At 37.8% G+C, this 27,873-nt stretch overlaps 3 protein-coding genes across 6 annotated transcripts in view; 1 reads left to right on the top strand and 2 right to left on the bottom strand.

Moving 5' to 3' along the window:
* The window catches only part of vps35 (VPS35 retromer complex component), a 30,183-nt gene extending 22,908 nt beyond the window's left edge, over positions 1-7,275 (bottom strand). Inside the window, exons 1-4 of one of the 3 annotated variants that reach the window (XM_058781141.1) lie at positions 7,146-7,275; positions 2,432-2,530; positions 2,160-2,256; positions 304-427 (exon numbers count right to left, since the gene is read on the bottom strand). In XM_058781141.1, coding sequence (XP_058637124.1) covers positions 304-427; positions 2,160-2,256; positions 2,432-2,530; positions 7,146-7,148 — 323 coding nt within the window. In that variant the 5' untranslated portion in view covers positions 7,149-7,275. Of the gene's footprint in view, positions 1-303; positions 428-2,159; positions 2,257-2,431; positions 2,531-2,702; positions 2,840-2,870; positions 2,892-7,145 lie in introns of those variants that run through there. The other 2 variants (XM_058781140.1, XM_058781142.1) reach the window with 2 other exon arrangements.
* Positions 7,276-7,395: 120 nt separating this feature from the next.
* On the top strand, positions 7,396-10,452 carry orc6 (origin recognition complex, subunit 6). 2 transcript variants are annotated; one of them, XM_058781143.1, is made up of 8 exons: positions 7,396-7,538; positions 7,619-7,734; positions 7,818-7,944; positions 8,594-8,757; positions 8,831-8,920; positions 9,526-9,635; positions 9,986-10,072; positions 10,313-10,452. In XM_058781143.1, exons 1-8 carry the CDS (start codon positions 7,536-7,538, stop codon positions 10,441-10,443), a joined length of 828 nt encoding a protein of 275 aa, XP_058637126.1. In that variant the 5' UTR covers positions 7,396-7,535; the 3' UTR covers positions 10,444-10,452. The 2 variants fall into 2 exon arrangements, with proteins under 2 accessions (XP_058637126.1, XP_058637127.1); XM_058781144.1 differs by lacking the exon at positions 7,396-7,538 and having other exon boundaries at positions 7,574-7,734.
* Positions 10,453-11,812: 1,360 nt separating this feature from the next.
* On the bottom strand, positions 11,813-27,796 carry mylk3 (myosin light chain kinase 3). The gene is made up of 13 exons (XM_058781139.1): positions 27,030-27,796; positions 25,430-25,523; positions 24,975-25,311; positions 23,480-23,955; positions 22,333-22,438; positions 21,393-21,486; positions 20,101-20,210; positions 19,376-19,517; positions 18,595-18,665; positions 16,962-17,090; positions 14,120-14,272; positions 12,072-12,207; positions 11,813-11,951 (listed from the first exon to the last, which is right to left on the bottom strand). Exons 1-13 carry the CDS (start codon positions 27,585-27,587, stop codon positions 11,874-11,876), a joined length of 2,484 nt encoding a protein of 827 aa, XP_058637122.1. The 5' UTR covers positions 27,588-27,796; the 3' UTR covers positions 11,813-11,873.
* Positions 27,797-27,873: the final 77 nt, after the last annotated feature.

The raw sequence follows: 27,873 nt of genomic DNA, 5'->3' as shown, positions 1-27,873 counted from the left end.
ATTAATTTTATTTATAATTATTATTATATAATCCACATTAGCGCTATTGGGTGCGAGAAAAAAAGAATGAGGGAGAAAAAGAAACTGCATGAGAAATACATGCGCAGCACATATTGAACACTGAGTGCCAGCATACTCGTGAAATTGTGGATCTCAACAAGATCACCAAATGGATGCAGACTGCTCTATAATTGGCAATTTTATTTTATTGTCACAGTGTTGGCCAATGTGACTAAAATGGAAAAATCTTGAAAATGTCTTATTGCAGTTATAGTATTTGGGGAGACTTCCTCAGATACTCACAGTCTAGGGATGATGTTGCCCGCATACTGAACAAGCTCATAGAGGTCAGCGACCTTGCGGCCTTTGGCGAACTCATCTGTCAAATAGACCTCCAGGTAATGCAGCTCATCAGAGATGGCCATGTCTGCAACAACAAGTTAGTACAAAAAATAAAAACGAAATCTCTACAGATGACATGTATAGCAACTGTTAAAAAAAAAAAAGCCCGCACAGTACAGTCGTGGCCAAAAGTTTTGAGAATGACACAAATATTAGTTTTCACAAAGTTTGCTGCTAAACTGCTTTTAGATATTTGTTTCAGTTGTTTCTGTGATGTACTGAAATATAATTACAAGCACTTCATACGTTTCAAAGGCTTTTATCGACAATTACATGACATTTATACAAAGAGTCAGTATTTGCAGTGTTGGCCGTTCTTTTTCAGGACCTCTGCAATTCGACTGGGCATGCTCTCAATCAACTTCTGGGCCAAATCCTGACTGATAGCAACCCATTCTTTCATAATCACTTCTTGGAGTTTGTCAGAATTAGTGGGTTTTGTTTGTCCACCGCCTCTTGAGGATTGACCACAAGTTCTCAATGGGATTAAGATCTGGGAGTTTCCAGGCCATGGACCCAAAATTTCAACGTTCTGGTCCCCGAGCCACTTAGTTATCACTTTTGCCTTATGGCAAGGTGCTCCTTCATGTTGGAAAAGGCATTGTTCTTCACCAAACTGTTGTTGGATTGTTGGAAGAAGTTGCTGTTGGAGGGTGTTTTGGTACCATTCTTTATTCATGGCTGTGTTTTTGGGCAGAATTGTGAGTGAGCCCACTCCCTTGGATGAGAAGCAACCCCACACATGAATGGTCTCAGGATGCTTTACTGTTGGCATGACACAGGACTGATGGTAGCGCTCACCTTTTCTTCTCCTGACAAGCCTTTTTCCAGATGCCCCAAACAATCGGAAAGGGGCTTCATCGGAGAATATGACTTTGCCCCAGTCCTCAGCAGTCCATTCACGATACTTTCTGCAGAAGATCAATCTGTCCCTGATGTTTTCCTGGAGAAGTGGCTTCTTTGCTGCCCTTCTTGACACCAGGCCATCATCCAAAAGTCCTCACCTCACTGTGCACGCAGATGCACTCACACCTGCCTGCTGCCATTCCTGAGCAAGCTCTGCACTGCAGGTGCCTCGATCCCAGCTGAATCAACTTTAGAAGACAAAAGTTTTGAGAATGACACAAAACATTCTCCAAGAGCAACTTCTCCCAACCATCCAAGAACAGTTTAATGATGAACAATGCCTTTTCCAACATGAAGGAGCACCTTGCCATAAGGCAAAAGTGATAACTAAGTGGCTCGGGGACCAGAACGTTGAAATTTTGGGTCCATGGCCTGGAAACTCCCCAGATCTTAATCCCATTGAGAACTTGTGGTCAATCCTCAAGAGGCGGGTGGACAAACAAAAACCCACTAATTCTGACAAACTCCAAGAAGTGATTATGAAAGAATGGGTTGCTATCAGTCAGGATTTGGCCCAGAAGTTGATTGAGAGCATGCCCAGTCGAATTGCAGAGGTCCTGAATAAGAACGGCCAACACTGCAAATACTGACTCTTTGTATAAATGTCATGTAATTGTCGATAAAAGCCTTTGAAACGTATGAAGTGCTTGTAATTATATTTCAGTACATCACAGAAACAACTGAAACAAATATCTAAAAGCAGTTTAGCAGCAAACTTTGTGAAAACTAATATTTGTGTCATTCTCAAAACTTTTGGCCACGACTGTACACTGTTCGTTAACACTCTTCTTAATGTTAAGAGTGCAAATGAGTTCTATTCTATTTAAACACATAATGCAATGGAAACATACAGAGTTCGTAGTAGCTCTTGGGAGAAAGCATAGAAGTCCTCAACTCCCCCAACATATTTGAGGCATGTTTCAGTGCATCCATCAACTTGTTCTTGTCCTAGATGAAGAACATAAATGTTCATAAACAGAGTAAGGGTGCAGCTTGCACTCCAATATAAATATAATTTAATTTTTTATGTCTTGTTTTAATGGTTAAAAGCAAGAAGCATCACACTGCTGTGGATGGATTAACAGCGTTACAGAAACTGTAAACTTGCGTGCACTTAACTCACCAGACAGCGTTTCATCTGAAATGACTGAACCTTGACTGCCTGCACAGCTTCATCCAACAGCTTCTCCTGCTCATCCTGAGGCGACTGCTGTGTGGTAGGCTGGAATAAACAGGTGCAGTCAAACAATCAAACCAGAAACTAGCGTCAAAAACTTTTACATTTCTTAAAAACATATATATTTTGAGTAGTTTCTTTCAACATCAATATTATATGTCCCACCAGTCAAAAGTTTGGATAGAAAATTATTACCATTTTCTACATTTTATAATACCTTCTACAGTAGGGATGCACCGATGCATTGGCCAACAATCCATTTTGGCCAATAAAAGCAATTATCTGCGCTATCAGTCATCGGCCGATTGTTCAAAAACAGCCAATGATCAGGGATGATTATTTCCTTTCAATCAAAAGGTGGCGGAAAAGCATGTCAGACAGTAACCTGCATGAAGAAAATGTTTCTTGTGTTGAATGTAGCGCTGTTTTGACGCTCTTAAAGCTGCAGTCCGTAAGTTTTGCCTCTTTGTCGCCATCTCTGTTTGAAAACCTGGAATTGTAGCTGGGTGCAGAATTATCTTCTGTGCGTGGGGTCGGCACCAGCGTGGATTAATCTAATGTTCTGAAGAGTATGTGTGTAAGTCAGTCACCGCACTGGTGTGGATACTGTACTTCGGAATCACAGATTTTAGCCTACGTCTTGGAATATGTGACCCAAATAAGAATTTTCACCATATATTGCCATTTGAACAAGTAAGTAACAAGTCTGCCACCTTTGTTCTGACCAACTGAGGAAAAAAGCATTACAATAAATCTCGCTACCAATGGTAATTAAACCTAACGATCGGTCGGCTCATATCACATCAATGATATGAGTATAGTGTGTATTAGCGTGTAGATTTCAAATTCGGTATAGTCTAATTTAATTGTCATGCCATTCGAATTTCATATTAAGAAATTCTTTTAACCCAAAAAGCAAACTTGAGTTGCCAAACTATGCTCCCTTCGAACTGGTTTTCTTTAAAATACAAATATTGTGTAATTCCAGACTATCGGTAATCAGAAGCACATTTAAAACTGGTATATAGACTGTTTCAATGGCAACAACAAACAAACGCTACTGCGCATGCGTGCTTTTGTGGCCCTAACTTAACTTCCGGTAGACATCCAAACAGAATCAATAACAACAGCTAAGTCCCTCTAGAGTAAATAATTTTTTTGATAAGCAAAATATGTTTGTTGCGTAAATCAGATGGACTTATTAAAAATACAACTTCATTCTCTGCCAGCAGGAGGCGCTTTAAAGCGGGAGAACTAGAGGTTTCCTCGGTAACGACTGTAGACAAAGCAGCACTGAGCTTACAAATGCTACTTTATCAGGCATATAACATGCAAGATGAAATGAAAATGGCATCGAACATTTTCTAAAGACAGTCTTCATTCAGAAATACAGTGATATAAAAACACCTGTGCCTCGTTTTGATTTTTAAACGTGCATTACGTGCTCATGCTTATTCAACAAAGCCTTTTGGAAAATCAGTCCGTTTTGATATCGTGGCAGATTGCCACAAATAAACAAATGTATGGGAAACAGATCCCACAGCACAACAACCTGAGCCCAACTTCATTACTCATCACTTTAACTCTGCGTTTGTAGCTGGCGCCACTAACCAGACCGATAAACAAACACAGACCGGAAGTTAACTTCGGTCCAGGCGCGTGGGCCTGATGAAACCGTCTATAATTTAATTTCAGTCACATGCGTTTCATTAACACATAATCCTTTCTGGATTACAATCCGCCATCAAAATGATACATTTAATTATTCTAGCTGCTGTGAGAAAAGGCTAAACGATCCGTCACCTGCAGGATCCTCACATGTGATATAGCCTACTAGTCGGGAAAACTTCTTTATGTTTACAGACGTGACATGACAACGCAGTGCCATGCTCAAATTTCCCGCAAAAACCTATCCATACCACTCAGATTTGAAAACATTATTATAAACTAACCGTTGTGAATCGGACTAAAGTAAGGTGATAGTTTTGAACACTGGATGGCTCAAATATTGCCTCCGTTATTTTGACATGAAAATACAACAAAGAATATCGTTTACATACCATTCGGAATTGACACGCTACATGTAAAAGACTCTCTCTCTCTCTCTCTCTGCGTGTGAGAAAAAAAGCAAAGCGACGGTGAGTTGTCCGCTTCACACTAGAGCTAGGTGCGTCAAATACAGGTGCGCTGCGCATCCATTCAGATGAACTGAAAAATAGCCCGCTTGACGGAGAGTGAAACTCTGAAGCGCTCAATCAGATTTTTCGGCGAGTGACAATATATCTGTGCTAAACTTATACATAGCCTCCTAATATTAGACATCATTTAGTCGCCCAGGGTGAAGATTTAGTCGCATATGCAAGTGATTTAATGGCAATGTGCTTGCACGTTTGTAGTACTTCTTCGCTGCTCTATGTAGTGGTTGCTTGTGGCAACACAGCACAGCTTCCTGTGTTTGCATTCTGAGCAGCGAAGAAGAATTGATTTCTTATTTGCAGCGTTAAGCAAAGCTAGCGCGCATAACTATAGGTCTTGTTTAAGAAAATGGTATCGGATCGGTACATGGGTTCAAGTACTCACCGATACCAGAATTTTTTGTGGTATCGGTGGAATTTCCGATACTAGTATCAGAATCGGAACAACCCTAAGTAAATCGCATTTACTACACAGAGCCATAGTTCACTGACAAGCTACGCAATATCGCATTTGTAATCGAAGGCGATTCGTCTGCGATTATGAATTATTGCCTATATTGCCTAGTTTGTCTGTGTAGTAAATGCACCCTAAAAGTGGTATATAGACGGTTTCAACGACAACAACAAACAAACGTTACTGCGCATGCGTGCTTTTGTGGCCCTAACCCTCCATCTGAAAACAGGTGATGGCGATTTACTACTAATCACGGAACCAGCTTTACTGATGAGATGCGCATGTTAGTCGAATTCGATTAATTGCACAGCCCTAGTTCAAGCGGCAGAACGGAGCACAAGTCTCTTCCACTTTAGTAGAAGTTACTGAGCAAAATAAACATGAACGAACATCAGATGGTATGTTGAAAGATACAGTACAACTTACCAAAATTAATCATGTCTCATGTAATCACTCAATCAGTGTTTCAACCAAAAGAAAGATGTCACATAATACAGCTTGTGAACAATGTCACAAAGTTATCCACTGTTCACAGTTAGCTATAAAAAAAAAAAAACACACTAGAGGGAGCATAATTACTGTTAATAATTTATGTATATTTTAATAAATCTGCCATGAGGACAAGTTTTTATGAAAACTACCATATGTGCAACTCTTTAAAAAAAACAAAAAAAAACAACAACATCGATATCAACATCAGTATTGGCAGATATCATACAGAATAATTGCCTATAGGTATCGGCTGAGAAATTTCCAAATTTCACATCGGTGCATCTATATTTTAGAACTAATTTAAAGCATTTAAACTCTTCAGACATTCCTCTTTAAATGAAAAAAAGTAATAGCTGTATGTATAGTTTTTGACCACTGTAAATGTACACAATTTCTAATTAATCCACACAGAGATGCCCATATCTCTGGAATTAAATCATATATATATATATATATATATATATATATATATAAATAAAAGGACACTTTCCCTTGTATATTCACTGCTGTTCAAAAATAAAATTGTGCTGTTACTGGTCGCCATTTCTTTTAAAAATGTTTCTTGACATTTTAGCCTATTTAATAAATATGAAGACCACTGAAAACCACTGTGCATAACTGTAAATTAATTACAAAATTATTGTTTAAAAATTAAATACAGTAGGCTACAAGATGTACAACACTACAGCTGGAAAGTCATGTGACATTCCCAAATATTTTCCAATGTTTTTTCTGAAAGTATAACTTCAAGAACTGAAAAATGACACTATATTAATCGGATGATGTGCCTAATAAATGTATGTAGTCATGACTTTATAAACGTTTACACATGGGGTGCATAAGCAATGACAATATACAGCCACCCCTCCCAAACGACCCATCCTTAAGTGTCAGTACCAGACAGTTACACTTCACGTGAATAGCAATTTTAAAAGTGTTATGATAAACGGTAGACATAACAGATTATGGGCTGCTTTAAACTGAATGAATGAACCCGTGACCAAAGATCGCTTATGTTATGCATACTAAAAAACACTGCCATTATTCATATATATGTATATATATATATATATAAATGCACATGTACACAAAGAGCGACATATAAACGTATCGTAGATGTATGATAACAATAAATATAAATACCGATATAAACCTAACTGTAAAGAAATAACAAGGCTAATGCTAGCAGGATTAGCAGTTTAAATTAGCTCGTTTTGCACAAAACGTGTGGAGTCTAATGACAGCAAAACATAATGGCTGTAAGTTTACTACACCTGCATGTCAAATATTAAACTGCTAGTAGAATAAACCACGACAGAGAAAATAAACGAGAATAATTAAGTGTACGTAGGCCTCCGCATCTCAAACGCTAATGCTAACGGCTATCTTCACAAACGCAAAACAGTCCGTCAAGAGATCTCAGTGCCCCTCTGACACCATCACTGCTGTAATCAACTTAACGGCGCATATAGAGCATCCAGCATACAGTCTATGCGTGCGACGATCGCTTATATCTTACCATGATTATCAGGTATGTTAGAGGAAACACTGGATGACCCCCCTGTGAATGTGTCGTGTCATGTGACTGCGCCGCTGCTGTTCCGCCTCACGACGAGCAGCACAACAAGCCCTGAGAGCAGAGCCGGGTTACTCATCTCTGAAACGATGTAGACACTACATTAAGTATTCAAATTAATTTCTTTACAATTAAATAATTGGCTGAGTTGTATCATTACATCATCCTATTTGTGTGAAAAGTGTAATGGAAAACGTTTCTCTGACCAGCACGTTACATTGTGCGTTTCGCTTGCCTATAGTATTATTTCATTAGACGAATGCTTAAAAGTAGTTAAAGTTTATATGTATTTTACCCGAACGACGTTGGCCACGCCCATTTCTTGATCCACCAATGGTAGGTCCGAACGTTTATTTGGGGTGTGACACGTGTTCGTTTTCGCGCGAAACCAGTCTGTCTGTGTGCTAAATCTGCAGAGAGGATTTCATTGTGTTGTGGTTACAAAGAAGATCCGAGCAACTTTACAAATGGATAAAGAGTTATTTCGTAAGCTTGCTTCGAAGATTGGGATAACGGCTGTTAAAGTATTGAGGTAAGTGGTCCAGTCGCTTGTTTGGAGAGACAGTGGTTCAATCCGATGTAAACACAACACTAATTCTGGACATTTATTTTCAGTCAAGCCGAGGAATACATGCGATTATCCCAAGTGAAATGTGTTGGACTGGGTTCTGTTACAGCCACCAGCAAGGCCATTATTTGCCTTGAGTTGGCAGCGACTTCCATGAAATGTCCTCTAGACAAGGCAAGATCCGCTTCCCATACTGCGTTGTGATGTGTAGCATATGTATACATACGTTTACAGACATGCATAACATTTTGAGTATGTTACTGTAATTGGTAATATCGTATGATGGGAGTATTCATGTGTGCGAGTTTAGTAGACTTTCTTGTGTTTGCCTATTGATTTTATTTACCTCCTAACACTGTCCAGTTGTGGCATCACAAGAAAATTGTTTAATTTCCATCTCATCTCAAATTCTGTATTGAATAAAATAACTTTCTTTATGGAAATTAATTATCATTTTATAAATAATTGGCCTATTACGGTGATTTTTCCAACGCTAATTTTATAGCAATGTATCCTAAATATACACACATAATTAGGAAACACTTTTTGCCATCATTTAGACAAAATTACAGCCTGGTTGACAGTTAATAGAAATACTCTGTTTTCCTAATGCATCACACATCTCATATTTATTATGAAGAAGGCTTGTCCACAGACTTGATATTTGCAGTTGAAAAATTAGGGGCAATTAGATGTAATAAAAAAATTATCAAAATAACTTTCACACAATAAGCATTGTATGTTGTACACATTAACATTTAGTAAAAGTTTACTGTCTTTTTTTTGGCTATAATTATCCAAATCTATTCTTTCTGCTTGATAGGAGTATGCCATCAAACTGTCTGGACTGAGTCCTAAAGTTTACTCCAGCAATCTGAAGGCTATGGAGTGCATGCTGGGCCTGCAGTCAAACCTGGGTCTCAGAGATCTTGCAGTGCAGTATGGGTGTTTGGAAGCGGTTAAATTGGCCTCTCAGATCCTTCAGAGGTGAGTCTTCACATTGCATAAGTGCAATCAATATTAACTGAATGACTTCTAAACTTGCATGTATTTGTTCAAGGTATGTGACCAGTTTGCCCGCTGCTCAGCAACAAGACCTTGACCTGTCAAAGCCTCTCTTTACCACAGCAGCTCTATATGCAACATGCAAGTGAGTATAGATTTCTGTGACGTCTCATTGTCATCGAGTCAAATAATGACTGGTTCAAAAATACTTGATGATGGATGATTGTTTGATAATTACATAATAATTTTGGTTGGTAGCTCAATTGTCTCTTGAACCTCATTAAGCTCTTCACAGTGTCACTGTGGTCAAAGTACTTTAATATGAGGATATTAGAAGTGTATTGAGTGCAGATTAATTTGGAGCTTAAATTACATTTGGAAAGGTCAGATCTTGGATTGGTTATCACATAGTTGTTAAATTTAGTCATATTTGTTCGTGTCCACACTTACAGCTAGGTTATTAGGCTCTATGAAAGTGAGTGCTTACATGAGAAATGCCACTGTCTTTCTTAAAGGTGGTGATGTTATAAGACTGCCTAAATCTAAATGTACTGAGCCTGTGTTGGACTAATGTTATCCAACCAAACTCTGTTACTGTACGATAATAAACAACTAAAACTCCCACATGTGTCAAAAAGATTTTATGCATGTCAACAACAAGCCACAGAAATCTCTAAATCTAAACTGCACCTGGTTTACATTGTTACTGAAGATGGAAAAATAAATTGGTTCTGTCCTTCCTTTTTGAAGGTGCATGAAAATCAGAACTGACAGGAAATTAGCCTCTTCATCTGGAGCAAAGAAGGGCATCTTTGACCGGCTGTGCACGCAGTTTCAGAAATTCGGACAGGAGATCTGCAGTGAGTGTGACTCCTTCAAACAAAAGCTTTATGGAAAATGACACATTGCCTAATTAAAGCGAATAAAGGCATTTTTGTAGGAGGCTTTCATGTTTAACAAAGAGTAATTGAGTAATTGAAGGTGCACAACTTTTTTTTTTCTTCATTAAAGAAATATTACTTCAAAGAGATCTGTCATGAAGAAACGCATTTGATTGGTTACCATGGCTACAGACATAACACAATTAGACAATATATAATTTTTTTTTTTGTAGTTCAACATCAAAGAGCATCATGTTTCTTCTCAAGTAGTTATTGAAGTTGTAATATTAAGCTGACTGATTCGCTCTGATATCTCTCTGTACCCTCAGATGAGGCTTCATCTATGGAGAAACCAGTTAAAACGGTTCAAAAGAGGCAGAAGACAATCGCCGAAATGTTAGAAACAGGAGAAGATGGTAAGAAAGCCATTTGCTTACCACAGTAAATAATAATGGCAAATTATTATTCTACCCATAAGCTGCCCTAATGTTGCAGTGGAAGAACTTTTTCTGTTCTTAAGCATGTTTTTTTTTTTATGCTGTGGAAAAGGTTTTTCTCTCAGTAATAAGACTAATAAATAGTATTTCTAGATGTAATATTTAATAATAGAACATATGTTTGATGATAAAAGTAATTGTCTTTTTGGCTTTTTCCAGATGAAAAGCTTTCAACATCCCCCAAGCGAGAGCGGGTTGAGAAGACTGAGGAAGAAGAGACACAAAATTATGAAGAGTGGAAAAGAAAAATCCTTGAAAATGCATTAAAAGCAAAGGCAGTAGATTCTTGAACTCTTAGGTTTTAAGTTTTATTTAATTATGGTTCTGCATAATGTCAACAGGACCTTACTTTGAATAGGATTTTGTACTCTGTTACCAAGAGAAGTTGCCTGCCCTCTTCTGGCCCTTAAATTTGTTCCATTCGCATATGGACATTTCCAGAGGAATTGAGGCACTTTTTATTATCCTTTGTTTCATTGCCATTTCTTGGTGCAAATATGGTTAACATTTTATGACAGATTTAATATTGTCCAAAGATTTACTAATTGTTAAGTTCCTTATTTAGATAATGTGATTTCAACATGCAGGATTTTATCGTGGTTCATTTAGTTTGTGTGTTAATGTTTGAATTGTGGTTTAATCCATCATAATTTGGATGATTTATGTCTGGTGACAGTATGATTTCATTGCTCACAGTGTTCTGTGGCAAAATCTCACAGGAGGAGTATAATGCATTCAAGATCATCTTGAAGGGGTTTTATCCATTTGTTTCAATAAGAAATGGCTTATCTGCTTCCAGTTTTAGTTTGATTTTATGAATAAACTGTGTATTTTTGACACAATTCAGTTCTCTCTTTTTAATGTTTTGATTAAACACTCATTCTCTACAGGCAATTTGTGACATCTATATTATGCTGAAAATACCCAAGACAATGATTTCTATAGAAGCACATTCCATGAACTATGACAGAAATGGCAAAACAGAACTGCCCTATAATTCTGTGCTAATTTCTGTGTACTTGTATGCCAGTTGCCATGTCAAACACAGAACCACCTTTGTGCATTTATTTGTGATTATGCTATTATCATATGAATGTGTGCACCCACACAAATGCAATAAATTCTTAGAAAGCACAATCTTAACATTCAAATATTCCAGAACAGCCAGTGAAATGTTTTAAATGCAAATTTAAAAAAATAAAAACATACCATGCCAGCTGAGTCTCTTATTCATATTTAGTTTCCAGTTCTAATCAACAGGCTAAAGAAAGATTGAAAATATAAGATGAATACAGTGTTTCTACATCAAATCTTCATGCTTTGTTTTTTACTCAAAATACTGAACAATGAGAATGAAAACAGCATCTTTTAAATACTAATATAAGGCAGTAGTGCCCAAGAAAAACACCTTCACAGAAGGGACAAAAGCTTTTTCATGTGGTTCAAAAGCACGCCCCGCAATCCATGCCGTACACTCCTGGTGTGAAAGCATGATAAAGAAGTGTAAATTAAATGCAACGGTGTTCCAAACAAGGTACATTAAGAAAATGTGACACTTTTTAACAAGATGTATTTTTTTTCCACTGGCTATACACAAAGCAAGAACATATTAAAGACTTTCTAAAAAGCCATTTTGAATCTTCAGACAACAAGTTCATTTTCCAGTGTGCGATGTAACGTTGTGATGTCCTCTCAGGCTACTGACACTGCAGGTTAATAGCTAATTCGGAGTACTAACTGATCTGCTCTGCTGAAACCTCTTCAACCTGTTTGCTGCAGCAACCGCATAGAAATGTTTCTGTAAAAACAAAGTTACCATAAGAACAGGATCACATGTTATGCTAGTATATGTGGTACAGTTCAGCAATACCATATTATGTTCTACATCAAACACATGCACTGACTGGTGATTCCGTACCTTCCACTGACGGTGAGCAGCGAGGTAACGCTGAAGCCTCATCTGAGACTTTAGCCGAACTTTGTACATCTTGGCCTTGTCCTCCAGGTTATTTAGCCAACTATGCTTCATGCACCCTGATGCACTCATACGGCTGCTACCATGAAGACCACACAGACACACACATTAAGATCTTCAAAACATCCGGTGCTCAAAAGAAACAAACAGTTCCATAAATTGCAGAATACAGCTCAATCCTTTCTGTGAAATGACTATGAATCATACGGTCACTTTATTACACATTTATATATCATATTATATATATTTCATGTTTTGATTAAAACATCTTTAACATGTTTAGCTAACCGTCTCATTTCAATGGCTGCGCTGTCTGGAAGTGGCATACATCATTGAGGATATCTCTTTTAAGAAAGTTAAAGCCTAATTATAAAATGTACTATTTCTTGTGAGCTGTAAATTACTGAAATGTATTTCTTTGCTAGTGTAATGCCGTATATGGCCAACAAATGCCACCTTCCTTTGAAATGAGACAGAGTCAACATTTGGCTAACTGTGCCTGCTCCACACTTGCGGTCTTTGCACATGTCTACTTCTTACTAGTATTTACATTATTTGTATTTACAGATTTTGGCCCAACCTTTTAATAAACGAGACACAGTTTTGTTTTAAAAATGCAAGTTTTACAGAGCTTTATTTACACATTTTGATTTTAAATACTTTGCACTTTAAAATAAACTCTAAATTTCTATTCAAATTGAAAATTGTTTAAACTTTCTATCTCTAAAAAGCGACAAAGTTTATTAGTTTTGGTTCTTCTAATTAAGTGATAAAAAAACAATAAAATGTGTATTTTACAAAATACACATAGCCTACTCATCTCTGCACCAATAAAATGCGCAATATTTTAATACCTAATTCAATCTGATTGAATTACCTCGCACACTGGATAGTTTTAATCAAAAATCTATCAATTTTGGGGCACGTGAATTTCTAAACATGATGAATAACGGGATACACTTAGCCTTGAATACCTCTCTAAAGCGGTATTAGCAATAGGGCACTTAGCTTTGGCATTTTTCAGACCTGGACAATCTTGCACTCTTAATATCTGTTGCGTCCACTCGATCAAGTGGCTTAGACCACAACAAGTTTGGGAAGTCTCTGTGCTATGTTTGGCTAACTGTGCTAACATTTGGCTAACAGAGCCAAAAGGCAGTCGTTTTTATTTGAGCGAGAGGAACAGATTGTGTCCTGAAAGTTGTCTGATCATCCCGACTTTGTAAAACCTGCGCACTACATGAGTGCATTTTTACCAGGAAAGACGTAATCCAGCTGATTATACTAGGCCTTCATTATCATCATGCCAGTAATCCATTAGTATTCATTGGCTGAAAGCATGAATGTACATGGGTGATATGAATCACACGGCTCGTGTGGGGGGCTGTGATGAGGTCATTAGACAACATTGTCAGCACAGATAAAGAGAAGGGAGGAAGGCCAGAGTGGGTGTCATGCGGCGTCTAAATGCACATTGTCAAAGAGCACTGGATCATTAACTATCACTTTTACTGCATAGACCGTGGTAAGATAGTGGGCAAAAGACAATGTGCCCTCTCATGGCCACCTGCTGTGCCAGCCTGCTATTATCTCACGCCAGCTGAGCAGTACAGCCCTTGTGTGGGAGAGGTTAGCTAAGACAGAGCAACATGAGGGTGAGCTCCAAACACTTTAAAATTCACCGGGCCATGTTAACGTCACCGGCGAATTATATGTCATTTGTGCCATTTTTTGGTGTACAGCACTGTATTTTGAGAGGTTTCAGTTTTGATGTCAGGATGCATTAAGGGAGGCTGAGCAGGTCAAAGTGGGGAAATGATTGAGTGATGGAAGAGAACAGTGAGGCTCTTAAAGCCACGAGACAGGTGGCCAGAAAGGAGGAAAAATAATAGAAGACATGGCTAAACTGAAGTATGTGCGATAGAAAGCATGACTTATGGTACAGTCTTGAAGGTTTTGCATTAGTGGAATAATGATGGATGGATGAATACCATTTGGCGGGCACAAGAAGGCTGGATATGAAGTCTTTGGCTTCTTCTGACACATTCTCAAATGCCTCTGTATCAAAGTCCCAGTTGGCGTGCAGAATGTTGTTCATTGTTTCTGTGTCGTTGTCGCCCATGAAGGGAGAAAGACCACTCAGACTGAAAAAAAAAAAAGAAATCATGAAGGGAGTGAATATCCTAGAAATCTGTTCACCCTTAGTTTTAAGCTTATCAGACATGAAAAAAGGTGCACTCATACCTCTGCTTTTTACCATTCTGATCTACTTTGATATTTTCTTATTGAAGCACTGTGAATATTTCTGGCTTTTCATGACTACTGAACTGTGTTTTTCCCCATTTGTATGTTTTGTTTAAATCACCAGTTTAATGAATAAATATTGATACTTAAAGGGATAGTTCATCCAAAAATGAAAATTTGATGTTTATCTGCTTACCCCCAGGGCATCCAAGATGTAGGTGACTTTGTTTCTTCCGTAGAACACAAACGAAGATTTTTAACTCAAACCGTTGCAGTCTGTCAGTCCTATAATGCCAGTCAATGGGCACACAATCCTTGAGAGAGAGAAAAACATGCGCACACAAATCCAAATTAAACGTTGCGGTTTAATGCGATCGGTTTGTGCGAGAAACTGAACAGTATTTATATATTTTTTTACCTCTGATACACCGCAATGTCCAACCATCCTGAGCTCATCCACAACATCCGGCGTGTGACGCGTCAACGGCTCTGGAACATAGATGTATATATCCACCTTTTTCTTGATGTAAAAATGGGCGCGGCCATTTGTAAATTCTATGGGTCTAGCTTCCGGTCTCATCCGTGTCCAGCTATTTTTAGCTGTACAAAACAGTTTGTTTTGCTGCTTGATATTGAAAATTAGTGTGTCTTATCATATTATTTTAATGTATTATCTTAATCATGAAAACACTGGTTTGTAGTGCAAAACGTTTTACCGTTTACTGCACGTTGTTATTCTCCTCATTATTTACCTATAGCGGCTAATGAACCGGAAGTCTCACACATAGGCTTACTTCCGCATTGAAGAAAAAGGTGGATACATAGATATATACGTAGACCCTTACGTATCGCGGTCCATAGAAACCGTCGCTAATGAGGCATCTATGTATATATATATATGTGCCGGAGCAGGTTGACGCATCACGCACCGGATGTTGTGACAGTAGGACATTGAGGTTTATCAAAGGTAAAAAATTATATAAATACTGTTCAGTTTCTCGCACAAACCGATCGTTTCGTGTCTTAGGACATCAATGTATCGTCACAAGCCACAAGGTTTAATTTGGATTTGTCTGTGCATGTTTTTTTCTCTCTCAAAGATTGTGTGCCCATTGACTGGCATTATAGGACTGACAGACTGCAACGGTTTGAGTTAAAAATCTTCGTTTGTGTTCTACTGAAGAAACAGTCACCTACATCTTGGATGCCCTGGGGGTAAGCAGATAAACATCAAATTTTCATTTTTGGGTGAACTATCCTTTTAAGGTTAAATTTGTTAACAATAAGCATTATTACAATGAACAATGCTTTTACAGCATCTATTAATCCAAGTTAATGTTCAATTATATATTATATTAGTTATTTAGTTCCTTTATTGTCCACGATTGGAAAATTGTTTTTGGCTTCGCAATACACCATAACAAGATCAACACAACAAAATAATTATCCAAGAACAATGATAAAAATATAAAAATAAAAATATACACACATATAAAACAAACAAGCACCCAGCATGTACAACAAGCACTGGGTCATCAGCAGAGCCACACCCCGGAATATAATGATCCATTTGTAAAATTACAAGTTGTATATATTAATATTTAGAAATAAATAGGTAATTTATAATGAATGAACATGAACTAACAATTAACAATATTTATAAATTAACATCAATAAATGTTATAAATGCTATGCTGATATGATTCCGAATGCATTATGTTAACAAACTGAACCAAACTGAAAGTGTTACTGAACAAAACTAAAACAAAAAACAGAATATAAATATAAATATAAAGTACATGGATAAGCAACTGCAATACCAATACCATCTATACAAACTTGAAATGAGGACAACAAACAGTTATAGTGACTTAACTCACCACTAACACAATTATGTGTTTGTGTCTACTTTAAATAAAAAGCTAGAATTAAATGAATACACTGAACACCTAAGTCTTGATGGGTGTTCAGTTCTCAGAGAAGTGTGAAGTAGGTGACACACATATTCTTTGGATGTGCAAGCCCTTCTAAATCTCCACCAACAGCTGTCAGGTAATCAGTATTAATTCAATCATGAGGCCGAGCTGCTATTCTATTGGCCAGAGTAGAGGGCCATCTATGGCCAGCACAGCTCATGGAGAGAGTCATGGGGGCACAGGATCCGAGATGGGATGTAATGTTTGCTTGCTTATGTTTTTTTTTTCTTTTTTTCTCAGAGCAGCAGGGCTGGTAACATGCTTTTTGTGCTGTATGGAACTGGTGCCCTTTTATCAGGGCTCTATTCAATGCTCTTAGATGAGCCCTCTAAAGCTATCATGGGCGTCACATTTGCATTTGGCTTTTGATCTCGCTGATATTTCACTCAGTCTATGCCACTGTGCAATTCAGTGTGGAAAGAAAGGGTAACTTTTTTTTCCCCCTATAACACATACATCATTAATGCATATGTACATATTTTATGAATGTCAATTCTGACTCTTTAATGAAAAATGTTACATTCTATTAAATGTTTAAAGTCTGCATAATGTTTTTGAAATAAGAAATACTGCATTAACAGATCTGGCTTACTGCTTCTAGTTGTGTACTCACAGCATGTATGTGATGACACCAACACTCCACATGTCTGTAGGAAATGACACAAAGTCATAGTTGACAACTTCTGGTGCCAGAAACTCTGGGGTTCCAAAGTTGACCTTCAGCTTTTCTCTGGGTCTATACCTGGTGGGAGAGGATCAGACACATTTGGCAGATTTGTTTTTGGACTTTATATTATACCCATATGAAAAAAAACTGACCCAAACTCATACAACAAAGCTTGACGATAATAACACCAGGTTGGGCAGGACCTTTTAAATTAGTTAACCAAATTACAAATACCACCCAATTATGCATTTTTGCACTCTACAAAAGAAAATCAGGAAAAGCAGACCCTTCCTATCTGAGCCAATCTAGAAGTCTAATCTCAAATGATCCAAGCTGCAGCCCACATAAATTCAATGCAACAATATTTGTTCAAGTATAGTCACTGGCTCTGTACTCTCTACCTACACTCACATCTGCAAATTTGTGTTTGTTTCAGAAATCTGAGGGGAGTTTGTGAGTGGAATCCCACGGCGACCTCACAAAGAGGCTCGAAACCACTTTCCCCAAACCTTCACATTCACGGCACCTCAGTGGTAGAATGATCTTCCCTCTCCACTCTTAGAAAACACACAACTCCCCTGTGAGATCTTGACTCATATTGTACTTACTTTTAAAAGCTCTACTTTTCTCCATCGGTTGTTCCACAGTGTCTCACCAACCTCTGTACTTTTCTTTTGTACTGCTCTGAGCAATTCTGGCACTCTGTATTGTGGCATTTCTTATGTTGCTATCTCTGTAGCATAGCTTTTGTTGTAGTGTTTCTCGTTTCTAAGTCATTTGGATAAAAGTGTCTGCTAAATGAAAAAAGGTAAATCACAGCAGTGTCTTGCTCATACATGAAGACTCATAAATAAAACGTTTTGCAAGTTTCTAACAGTTACACGGTAGAATTCGATGACATTGTAAGGACTCTGATTGTTACAATGCTTTCGAACTCTGAAGTTTAAAGTAAACAAAGATGTCAAAAAATGAACACTCGTGAAGGAATGTGACTGTAGTCATGGTGACCGTGTGCAGTGTGTCAATACAGCGCACGTCCTGATATTGCCAAGTGCGACGTGTTCCTGGGTCAACATATTTTGTTGACCCTGGAACAACATTTTAATCCAAAAATATAATCTTAACCATATTCCTACACCTAAACCTAACCTTACCCATGAGTAATCCCTAAAATCAGAGGAACTGATAGATGAATTACACTGATGTACAGGCACCAAACACTGATTGTAATCCTAAACTTCACAAAAATTATAAACTGGTTCTTGAAATCTGATTGGTTAATCACAATGTTGTTCCAGGGTCAACAAAGATGTTGACCCAGGAACACGTCGCACTTGGCAATATCAGGACGTGCCAATACAGTGGTGTGAGCCAGAAGACTTGATGTCAGCTGAAAAACACATTATTAAAACACTTTATTTTAAGAGTGAAATTAGGGAAATAATTATATAAGACTGAGAAATGTGCTTCTTTTTTACACTTAAAAAATATTTAAAAAATAAATAAATAAATAAAAAATCATGTTAGTATTTATAAGCCTACTTTTTAATAATGAGAGGATTTAATGAGGTCTGCTTACTTTCTGGCGAGTCCAAAGTCAATGATCTTGATCTGATTCCCTGTGCTGTTCACACATAAGATATTTTCTGGCTGTATTAAAGAAAATATAAAAAGTAAGGGGTAATTGAGATTCAGATTAAAACTGATTATGAATACTACAGTAACAACGTAAATAACAATTTTCATGTTTCAAATTAAAGACAGGAAATATTGTTCACACCAAGAATGATACATTTAACGATAACTATAGTAGTGTCTAAACCAATTTATATCATCATTCTGTTTATTGTACGTGTGTGCTACAGTTTTGTCATCTGCTGCTTTAAATGCTTGAGCTTTTTAAATTAGGATTACTTCTAATTGGCTGTCAATGTTTTTATCGTTCATCAGCTGGGGGGAAAAAAAACTTCTAAAATATAATTTCTCTGTGTCATTATCTTTACAGTTCAGGGGTGGACTCTACTGCTTATTTTAAATTTGGAATTTTCAAGACTATATCTTTATCATTATCGTTGTTGTCCTTGCTGAGAACAGTCTTTTACTTTTACATAAGCAATTTATGTAGATTTGTAATGCATATGGTATGCATTTCATATTCCTATAAACAACATGTTAACAGCAACACAAGGCACAAGTGCCTTGGCAGTATGCCAATTAAAATGTACGACATTCAGACAGCAAATGTTGACATACATGGGTGATTCACTGGTGGATTTTTTTCCATAGAGACAGCCGACACTATCCACTGCTAATCCCGTCAGTGTCACATTATAACATTCAGTGCTGTATGTGCGGTTTACCTTAAGATCTAAATGGAGAATGTACTGCTGGTGAAGGTACTGAACCCCCTCACAAATCTGCCTGGTAAACACGATGGCATCCAGCTCCGTCAGGTGGTAATTCTCATCAATGATACGGTCAAACAATTCACCACCCTCCACACTGAAATAACAAACCATGGAAAGATATTTTAAAATGAACCATCACAAATTAACTCCTCTCTTTTAGTTTAGTCTGTTTGGCCATGCATATTGACATTAAGTGGCTTAAGCCATGTGGGTGCAAGTATTTTTTTTAATGCTAAAACAAAACTGAATTTTAAGACTCCTTCCATACCTTTACATAAAAATATCCATCTCAGAAAAATAGCCCTCATCATATATAGTTATGTCTTGTATTACAAATATTAATATTCATACAAAACATTCATCATTCAATTAAAAGCAAATTGTTTGCCAATTCAATACCATCACAAAATGTGAATTAAATCTGTAAACAAGGCAGGAAGATGACACACCATCATGGCTGTGTAAAGTGGCATGTGTGGGAGCTCTATGTTCTTGCGACAGAATGTGTGGACCAGGCCAGGAGAGAAAATTTGCTTTGCAAATGAGGCCTAATGAATACTGTCCAAAGCCAAGTTAGAATTAACATTTAGACCAATATTATACTATATATTTGCATTTTTATTTTAAAATAAGCCATAAATATTTCAATGAACTTTTCTAGTACATTGGGTACTTACTATTCCATAATGAGTGTGAGATTTGTTCGAGACTCAAAAGCATCATACAGCTGAATCAAATTCGCATGGTTTAACTGGTTCATTACTCCAATCTCATTCTTCACTTCATCCTGGAATTAAAGCACAAAAAAGCAAAATAATAATAATAATGCCAAAACAAATAAATGATCATCTGCAGTGCATTTCCTTTTCAAACAGCTGTCTAAAGCCTATATTTTAAGCTTTTGAAAAGGTGTTGTTATACTCTCAAAAGGATGATAGCAGTAATGTTAAAAATTAGGTCATTAGTAAGAGAGAAGCTATTTCAGAATTTAAATTGCGCAGTTAAATTGCTGGAAGTGGATTTACAATGATTGCATGGGGTAGCAAAAACAAGCGTTTAAACAGTTTCCCAAATGGGGGCTTGGCACCCGTTGCCAACCCTGTAATTGTCTGCCCTAGTTATTCTGCCTCTTCCTGTCCACTATTCTGTGGACTAACCGAGGAAAAGCATTAAATTATTATTATTTCATATGAAGCTACTCTCCCTCTCCCTCTCTCTCTGGCACACTTTTGAGCAGACAGTGCATGCAGAAGGAATGGAACATCATGTTGTGACTAGGAAGGAGCATTTCAAAATGCAAATGCTTCCAGGAATGATGCTTAGAGAGACTGAGTGTACATACCCTCTATGTGACTGTGTGTTGACTTCTTTTTGCTCTTTTGACATTTGTGGTATTAAAGCATGAGAGATTGAAAATGATCTGTACTTGCCCATTCCTCACTGATTGCTCTCTAATGACAGCAACTGACAGAACAGAGGGCAGAGAATGGCACTGCACTGAGTGCAAGTGCTTATGACAGAAGAGCTGTCATTAGATGTAATTAGATGCACTTGTTGAAGCTTGGAGGATGTTGGGAACTGATGAAAGTACATGTGCAAATATTTTTATATTTCACATTATATGAAAACAGCTCAGTGTTTGGAGCACTGTATAAATATTATGTGCTTTTCTGTATGGATGTATGCTTTTTTTAAAATGCAGATACTAGAAACAACATGCACTTCCATATCCTTGAGGGACTATGGGTGTTATTATGTCATTTGTGAGAGTGCAAGAGCATGTGTGAATGTGTGCACATTTTTTCATATGCTCATGTGTGTGGTTGTCAAGGAAATGTTCTCATAAAGCAACCTAACAGGAACAGAGTGATGGACAGATTGGAGTGGGAGGGGAGAGAAAGAGAGAGGGAGAAAGGGGGGTAAACATTTTTGAAACACTAATGGTTTATGCATATTTTGTACTACTCACCCGCTCTTTCATTCCCCGGACTTTTATAATCTTAGCAGCCAGCGTAAGACCTGACGACAATTCAGCACACTTGTGTACCTGTCCAAAACGGCCTCTACAACAACACACATACCCACAAATTTAATTTCATGCACTATGGAAATCATTTCAACTTTTGTGAAAGTTATCTGTCACCATTTGCTGTTTTTCCTCTCACTGTGTATTTACTCTCTGTGTCTCCATGGGATGAGATAACATGTTTGTGTCAAGATGGCGACTGCTGCTGGCTGGAAATAAGTTCCATGCAAACAGACCTGCTCAACACCTGCCCAAAATAAACTCTGCCGATGATGAGTCAAAAAACAAGCCAGTGCTTATTTGTGGCGTATGTGGAGCGAGAGGTGGAGAGGGGGTCCAAATGAGCCCTTGTCTGCATGTACCAGTCATTCAACTAGTGCTGTATGTTCCATGGGCTATGCCCACATGCTTATCTGCCAGTCCTGGAGAAAGAGTAACCCCCCTCCACTTCATACTCCTATCTGCTGCACTGTTGTCAGACGCAGCTGGGCAAATACAATGCAGACAGATAGTGTCAAGACAAAAATGTTAGCTAGTATCAAATTTGTCTTGTTTTAAAAAAAAAATAAAAATAAAAAATCTTAAAAGAAAATACTGTTATATATAAATTAAATCGGATTTTCAAAGAACATATGTTTTTTTTTTCTTTCTTTTTTTTTCTTTTTATAAATATCAATAAATTGCTTTCTTAATTCATGCTAAAACAAGTGATTTTTTTTTATCCATACAATGGAAGTCAGTGGTAACCAAAACTGTCTTGTTCCCAGCATTCTTCAAAATGCCTCCTTTCATGTTCCACAGAAGAAAGAAAGTCATACAGGTTTGGAACAACAAGAGGGTGATTCGTTTTTGGGTGAACAATCTCTGTAACACTTGGACTCACCCGCCTAGCACCTCATTGGGGTTGACGGCGTAATATGCGTTCATGGGAACCTGCTTGGCGCTGACGATGCGATGCTCAAACGGGGCTGGAAGAGATGGACTGTCATCTAAAAAAAACAAATATCAGCATGCTAAGAGACTTCCCCAAATACAATACAGGCTGTAGCATGATGAACGCTGACATCCAGATTGCTGTTAGCTAAAAGTTTTCACACTGTTTGACAAATTATAAGCTGTGATGAATTGGATTTTAAGTTGACCTACAATTACACATTACTTTCTATATAGGCCTAACTGATCATTTTTGTCGCATGAAGTCAATGTTCATCACATGTATCCTTTGTTGCTCGTGTCATAGCACAACCTGTGTAGTCCGACTCCCCAGCCATCTCTTACGAGACTGTTCTTTTTAATGAATCAAAAATCATACAGCGCAACTTCTGTAGTCCAACTCCCAAAAGAATGACTCTTTAGTGAATCACAAACATACATCACAATGTAACCTGACTCCCAAATAAACTAATTATGAGACGGTTCTTTTAGTGAATCAAAAATATACATTACATCGACTTCCATAGAAATAAGTACACTCTAAAAAATGCTGGGTGAAATATGGACAAACCCAGCAACTGTGTTGTTTTAACCCAACCACTGGGTCAAAACAACCCAATAGCTGGGTTTGTCCATATTTTACCCAGAATTATTCAGAGTGTTGAATTGTCAAGTTACAGTCTTCATCAATTAAAAAAAATGTATTTGAATATTCCAAAAAATTATCATTATCCATCACCAGTCTTTCAGTGCAAGAGGACATTTGCTGATGTGAGTCAGATTTGATAATGTATACAGGGTGAAGTTGAACTAATTGCTTTTAGTGTGACTGGAATCTGATTTTTAAAGTGCAAAAATGTATTTGTTGTAAATGTAAATATAATTGTTGTGCTCTAATGAGCTGAAATGCAACAGAATTGCATTTCTTTTTCTTCCAATTATTTATTTCTTAATAGTATCATTAATGGAACTGTTAAGAACTTGGATTCATATATATATATATATATATATATTTTACAATCCCCATCCCTAGATAGTGAGGGTATCACCACAAGAAATTAATTTTGCCAGCTGGGGGTAACACACCATTAACTCACCAATGATCAGTAGCTGTGACACAGCTTTTCTAAAAGGTGATGATTTTGCTGTTCTTTCCTCAACAATGGCTGTTATTTGTGGACTAGTAGCAGCACAGTTCTTTATTAGGTCAGACTCCAAAATGGTCTCAATAGTTTCATTTTCATTTTTCTTGTCAACTGGTTCAGATTCCGTCTTTCTCTCATCATGTTTTGGCACAGGTGTTACCCTCTCCACTGTGTCTTGATGTTGTGACTTGACGTCTGCATCCTTGTCAGCAGGCTCTTTGGTGCAGAGCAGAGGTTTGTGAGGAACATGCTTCTCTAGTTGCTGTTGTCCAGGAACTGATGGTTTCAAAGAGGCCTCGTCACCAACTTGTGAAACCTCAGCCTGTTTTTGAGGAACCTCAACCTTTGGCTCCACTTGCTGTTCAAGAACTACTGACTTGAGTAAAGTCTTCACACCAACCTGTGAAGCGTCTGCCTGTTCAAGAACCCTGTGAATGATCAAAGGAAGAACCATTTGATCTGCTTTTCATTCAGTTTTCAAAGACCTTGAAATATGTAATCAATTCAAAAATATGTATGTAAGGGGAATCAAGAAACACTATGGGCACATAAGTGGGTTTGTTGTCTGTGATATATTATGTGGCTGCACATGAGAGGCTACTGTGAACAACAGCAAAACCAATGGCAGCACAAGGTCCTTAATTGCAATGTTTTGAATAAAACTAAATGGCCTAAAACTCATAATGCCTGGCAACATGCATTCAGTCACTAGTTAAAATGCCGCATAGTGTATTTTCAAGACCTTGGCCATTAGTCTAATGAATTATGCTTTCTGGCAAGCACAACATAGCCTATTATTTGAGGTAGACGGTCCTTTGTGCCTCAGTGCAAAACACACTGCTAACACATTAAAAATACAGAGCTCTTGGAATTACATTATCAGCACTCTGCCTTTTAAAACTCTTACAACAGATGAGAAAAACAAGGCTGTAAGATTGAGCCTTAGGACTTTTTTCCACAAGGAGGTGTGTACTGCTGTTCTTGATGACCGTTATTTATTTTCTGGTCTGTTCTAAGATGTTATTATGAGCATTATTCACTGAAAATGAGCAGAAGGTACATTTTTATTTCAAGCATTATTTTATGTTTCAACTTCTGTGATGACTGTTCTGGCCACTTTAGCAGGGTTAATTACAGTCCTCTATAAATGTGAGCTCTCTAATCTTCTATATAGTTCTAATCTGTTGGAAAAAAGCAACAACAAAAAAAGCCCATTAGAGCATTAGTGCTCCTCACTGGCATCAGACAGCTTCTATGTAATTATCTCCAGAGGTGGTCAAAGACAATGTTCAGTCTTCCGTTATAACCTGTTTTCTTTTCAGCCCATAGTAATTTTTGACACTTTTTTGCTACTGTCTTCAACATAACTTTAAGATGGGAAAATGAGCTAATTTTACAGCATTTTGCTTTGAACATTAAATGGCAGCAATTTGTAGGAATATCTCACCTCTCTTGCTGAAGAGCCAAATCTTTTTCCACTTTAGTTGTCACAGTGACACATTCGGCATTAGCTGGCGCGGCGGCTGAGATATCTGTCTCTTGTTTGGGTACATAATGCACTTCATTGTCCTCAGCCTCCAGTTGGACTTCAGGAGCAAATGTCTGGACCTGTTCAGGTGCTCTGCTTTTCACAGTGACTTCCTTGGCTTTCCTTAAGGCTTTGGAGCTTTCTCCTGTACTAACAGGTATCAGAGGTTCGCTTTCTCCTGTAGGGGCTTGAGGAGAAGGTAGGTTGCTGGGACTAGTGGGAACAGTGACCTCTGGCTGCTGGAGTTCAGTCTCAGCTGTGTTTTGCAAAACCATATATTTGAAATTCACGCAGGAAAGAGCTCTGACATAATTTTTCACAAGCTGTCTCTTTAATAAAAACATTTCTAGTCCATTGGAATAGTTTATTCATACCTGAAATGACTTCTTTGACCTCCTCTGAAGTCTGTGTGCTCTGGTGGCAGAAACTGTTGTTTGGTTTAATGCTGTTGTCATCTGGCTTGTTTTTCTGTCAATCCAAATGCAGATATATTACACTTTTGATGTGTTTTAGGCAGTATTGAATGATTAAAACATTTATTTAACTTTGCCAGCCTTCTTCTAATTGCTGAAACAGGTGTGTTCATTTTGTATGTAAAAACAGCATACAGTTGAAATAACGGAACTTAGAAAGCCTTTTCAAAAATTCTCTCAAACTTTGGATTTGATGTTTTTATGGATTTAATTTCATGCATTTGGCAAAGTTGTACTCGGATACTTCTACGAGTACTTACATCATGAGATCTTTAAAAATGAAGTGGGTGTGTGAATTATAACAATACATGATGCTTATGCTGATTATGGTGAAGCATTATTATAACAGTCAACCTGTTTACAGAATGGCACTTCACAGCTTCACGTTCATCACACGGCTCAGAGGGGATTTGTGACAAAACATTCCATTTTGTGGTTTTTGGCATTTGATGCATGAAATGCTTGGTATAATTACACTGTTTGACAACAGATCTGCTTATTACACACAGTGTGGAAGGCTCCATTTTCTAGTGAAAGCCAACTATTGCACGATTTTACTTGGATCCAAAAGCAATTTCACTTCATAATTACAAAAGAGATGCAGTCTTCACTTAACAATATAGCATCTGTCAATATACATTCTGGTTAAAAAGAAATGGAATATGTCCTCGAAGTGGTTCCGAGAACACTGTATTTCTATATACTGAACTTAAAATATGTGTGATAAGGGTATAGGTTTAAGCTGGCTTTGCTAATTGCAAAACTGGGTTAACATATACTCAGTCAGTCACCATCAGCTCAGTCACATATCCACTCTAGGAATTTGAAACATGAGGCCCGTTCAGCCTGATCATAGATAAAATAGCAACCTTGGTAAAAGGTTAAATTGGCCGTAAACATAACCAGCTCAGTAGCAGGAATAGGTCAGCCAACAAATTAAATAGTTGAGAAAACAATGGATAGGATAACAGAAGATACTTAAAAACATGCACAAACAACTGTGACAGCTGAATATAGCATCGAAAGTTATTATGAATTAGTTACTATGTTATTATTGCAAATGTAGTACCATGAACTACTATCACACTCTGTCATGCTACTCTGAATAAGATTTAGGCACCTTGAGACCACTACCACAATGAATTGCTATTTCAACTTAATAAATATGGTAACATGCATAACATATATTATAAGGATTTAATGCAATAACCTAAAAAAAACAAAACAAAGTGATTAGCAAAAAATGAGCTCTAAACAGTATGTTCAGTTCTTCGTGAGCTCATTTTAAAAGAACAGTCAATATCACATTAGGTATTATTTCACCCTGGACTCTGTTTTGAATTTGTCCTCATTTTCAGGGACAGCTCTAGCTGTAGTAAACAGCTCTTATTTTGCCTCTTTCTACATTATCTGATCTGTTACGCTGAGTATCACATAACCTCTGTGTTTTTCTGTTTATCTGTTTGGAACAGAGATCTCGGATGACCAGGATCTTACTGACCTCTTCCTCCACTGTGTCCAGAAGGCCTTGTTTCCTCCAAGGCACCACACCATTGAGGATGAACTCCACTATCTTTGAGTTACGGAAAGCATTCCCCACATACCCTAATACTTTCTCCAGAGTGGACAAAGAACTTTCCATGCATTCAATCTTCTTTCTCTGCTGCTGGTTCTCGTGCTTGAGGTTATGAAGCAGATCCACAGTTTCACCGCAAAGCGATCTGACCTCGGTCAGCAAAGGAAGATTGTTGCTCTCTCGCTGACCATTTTTAATCACATTTGATTCTTGAGCACCCTGCTTGTGCTGCATAAGGCTCCTTTCTAGTGCCTCCATTCCTTGGCACAATGAACTCAGCTTGTGAAGGACCTCCATCTGGGTGTGCTCGATCTGTTCCACCTTTCCTTCCAGGGTGTTTAACTTGACCTCCACATTGCTCAGGCTACCTATCAGAGTTGGACTCGTCTTCTTGACCGTCCCAGATGGAGTTCCAGAGCTCTCCAGTCTGCCGCCTTCATACAACTTGGCAATGCAGGTGGCCAGAGTTGCCTGTTTACTCATGGCTGGCCCCAATCACATGCACTGAGAAAATGTAGAAAAAGAGGAAGCCCCACTGATCCTTCCGTAGCCTATTTCTGTTCCCCCCGTGGTCTCTATGCTTGTCTGAGGTGTTGTGTGCCTCTCACAAAACAGGCAGCTCAGACAAACCCTGTTGTTGGTATGTGCCAGAGACATGACACCACTTAAATAAACACCTCCATTGGGTATCTTATCTCTCCACTTCTATTTTCCTTCCCCTCTTTCTCTCTCTCTCCTATACTCTGGGACAGGCCTTTTATATGACCCA

The sequence above is a fragment of the Onychostoma macrolepis genome, chromosome 07 (assembly GCF_012432095.1).
Source record: "Onychostoma macrolepis isolate SWU-2019 chromosome 07, ASM1243209v1, whole genome shotgun sequence".
Lineage (NCBI taxonomy): Eukaryota > Metazoa > Chordata > Actinopteri > Cypriniformes > Cyprinidae > Onychostoma > Onychostoma macrolepis.
This window is presented reverse-complemented; position numbering and strand designations above follow the sequence as displayed.

Coding starts and splice junctions, on each gene's coding strand:
- orc6 (XM_058781143.1), top strand. Junction 7,735..7,817: donor ACGGCTGTTAAAGTATTGAG/GTAAGTGGTCCA, acceptor ATTTATTTTCAG/TCAAGCCGAGGAATACATGC. Junction 8,758..8,830: donor GCCTCTCAGATCCTTCAGAG/GTGAGTCTTCAC, acceptor TATTTGTTCAAG/GTATGTGACCAGTTTGCCCG.
- mylk3 (XM_058781139.1), bottom strand. CDS start 27,587: ATGAGTAAACAGGCAACTCTGGCCACCTGCATTGCCAAGTTGTATGAA. Junction 20,211..21,392: donor TCCGGGGAATGAAAGAGCGG/GTGAGTAGTACA, acceptor CTTTAATTCCAG/GATGAAGTGAAGAATGAGAT. Junction 12,208..14,119: donor CTTCTTGTGCCCGCCAAATG/GTATTCATCCAT, acceptor TCTTCATGGTAG/CAGCCGTATGAGTGCATCAG.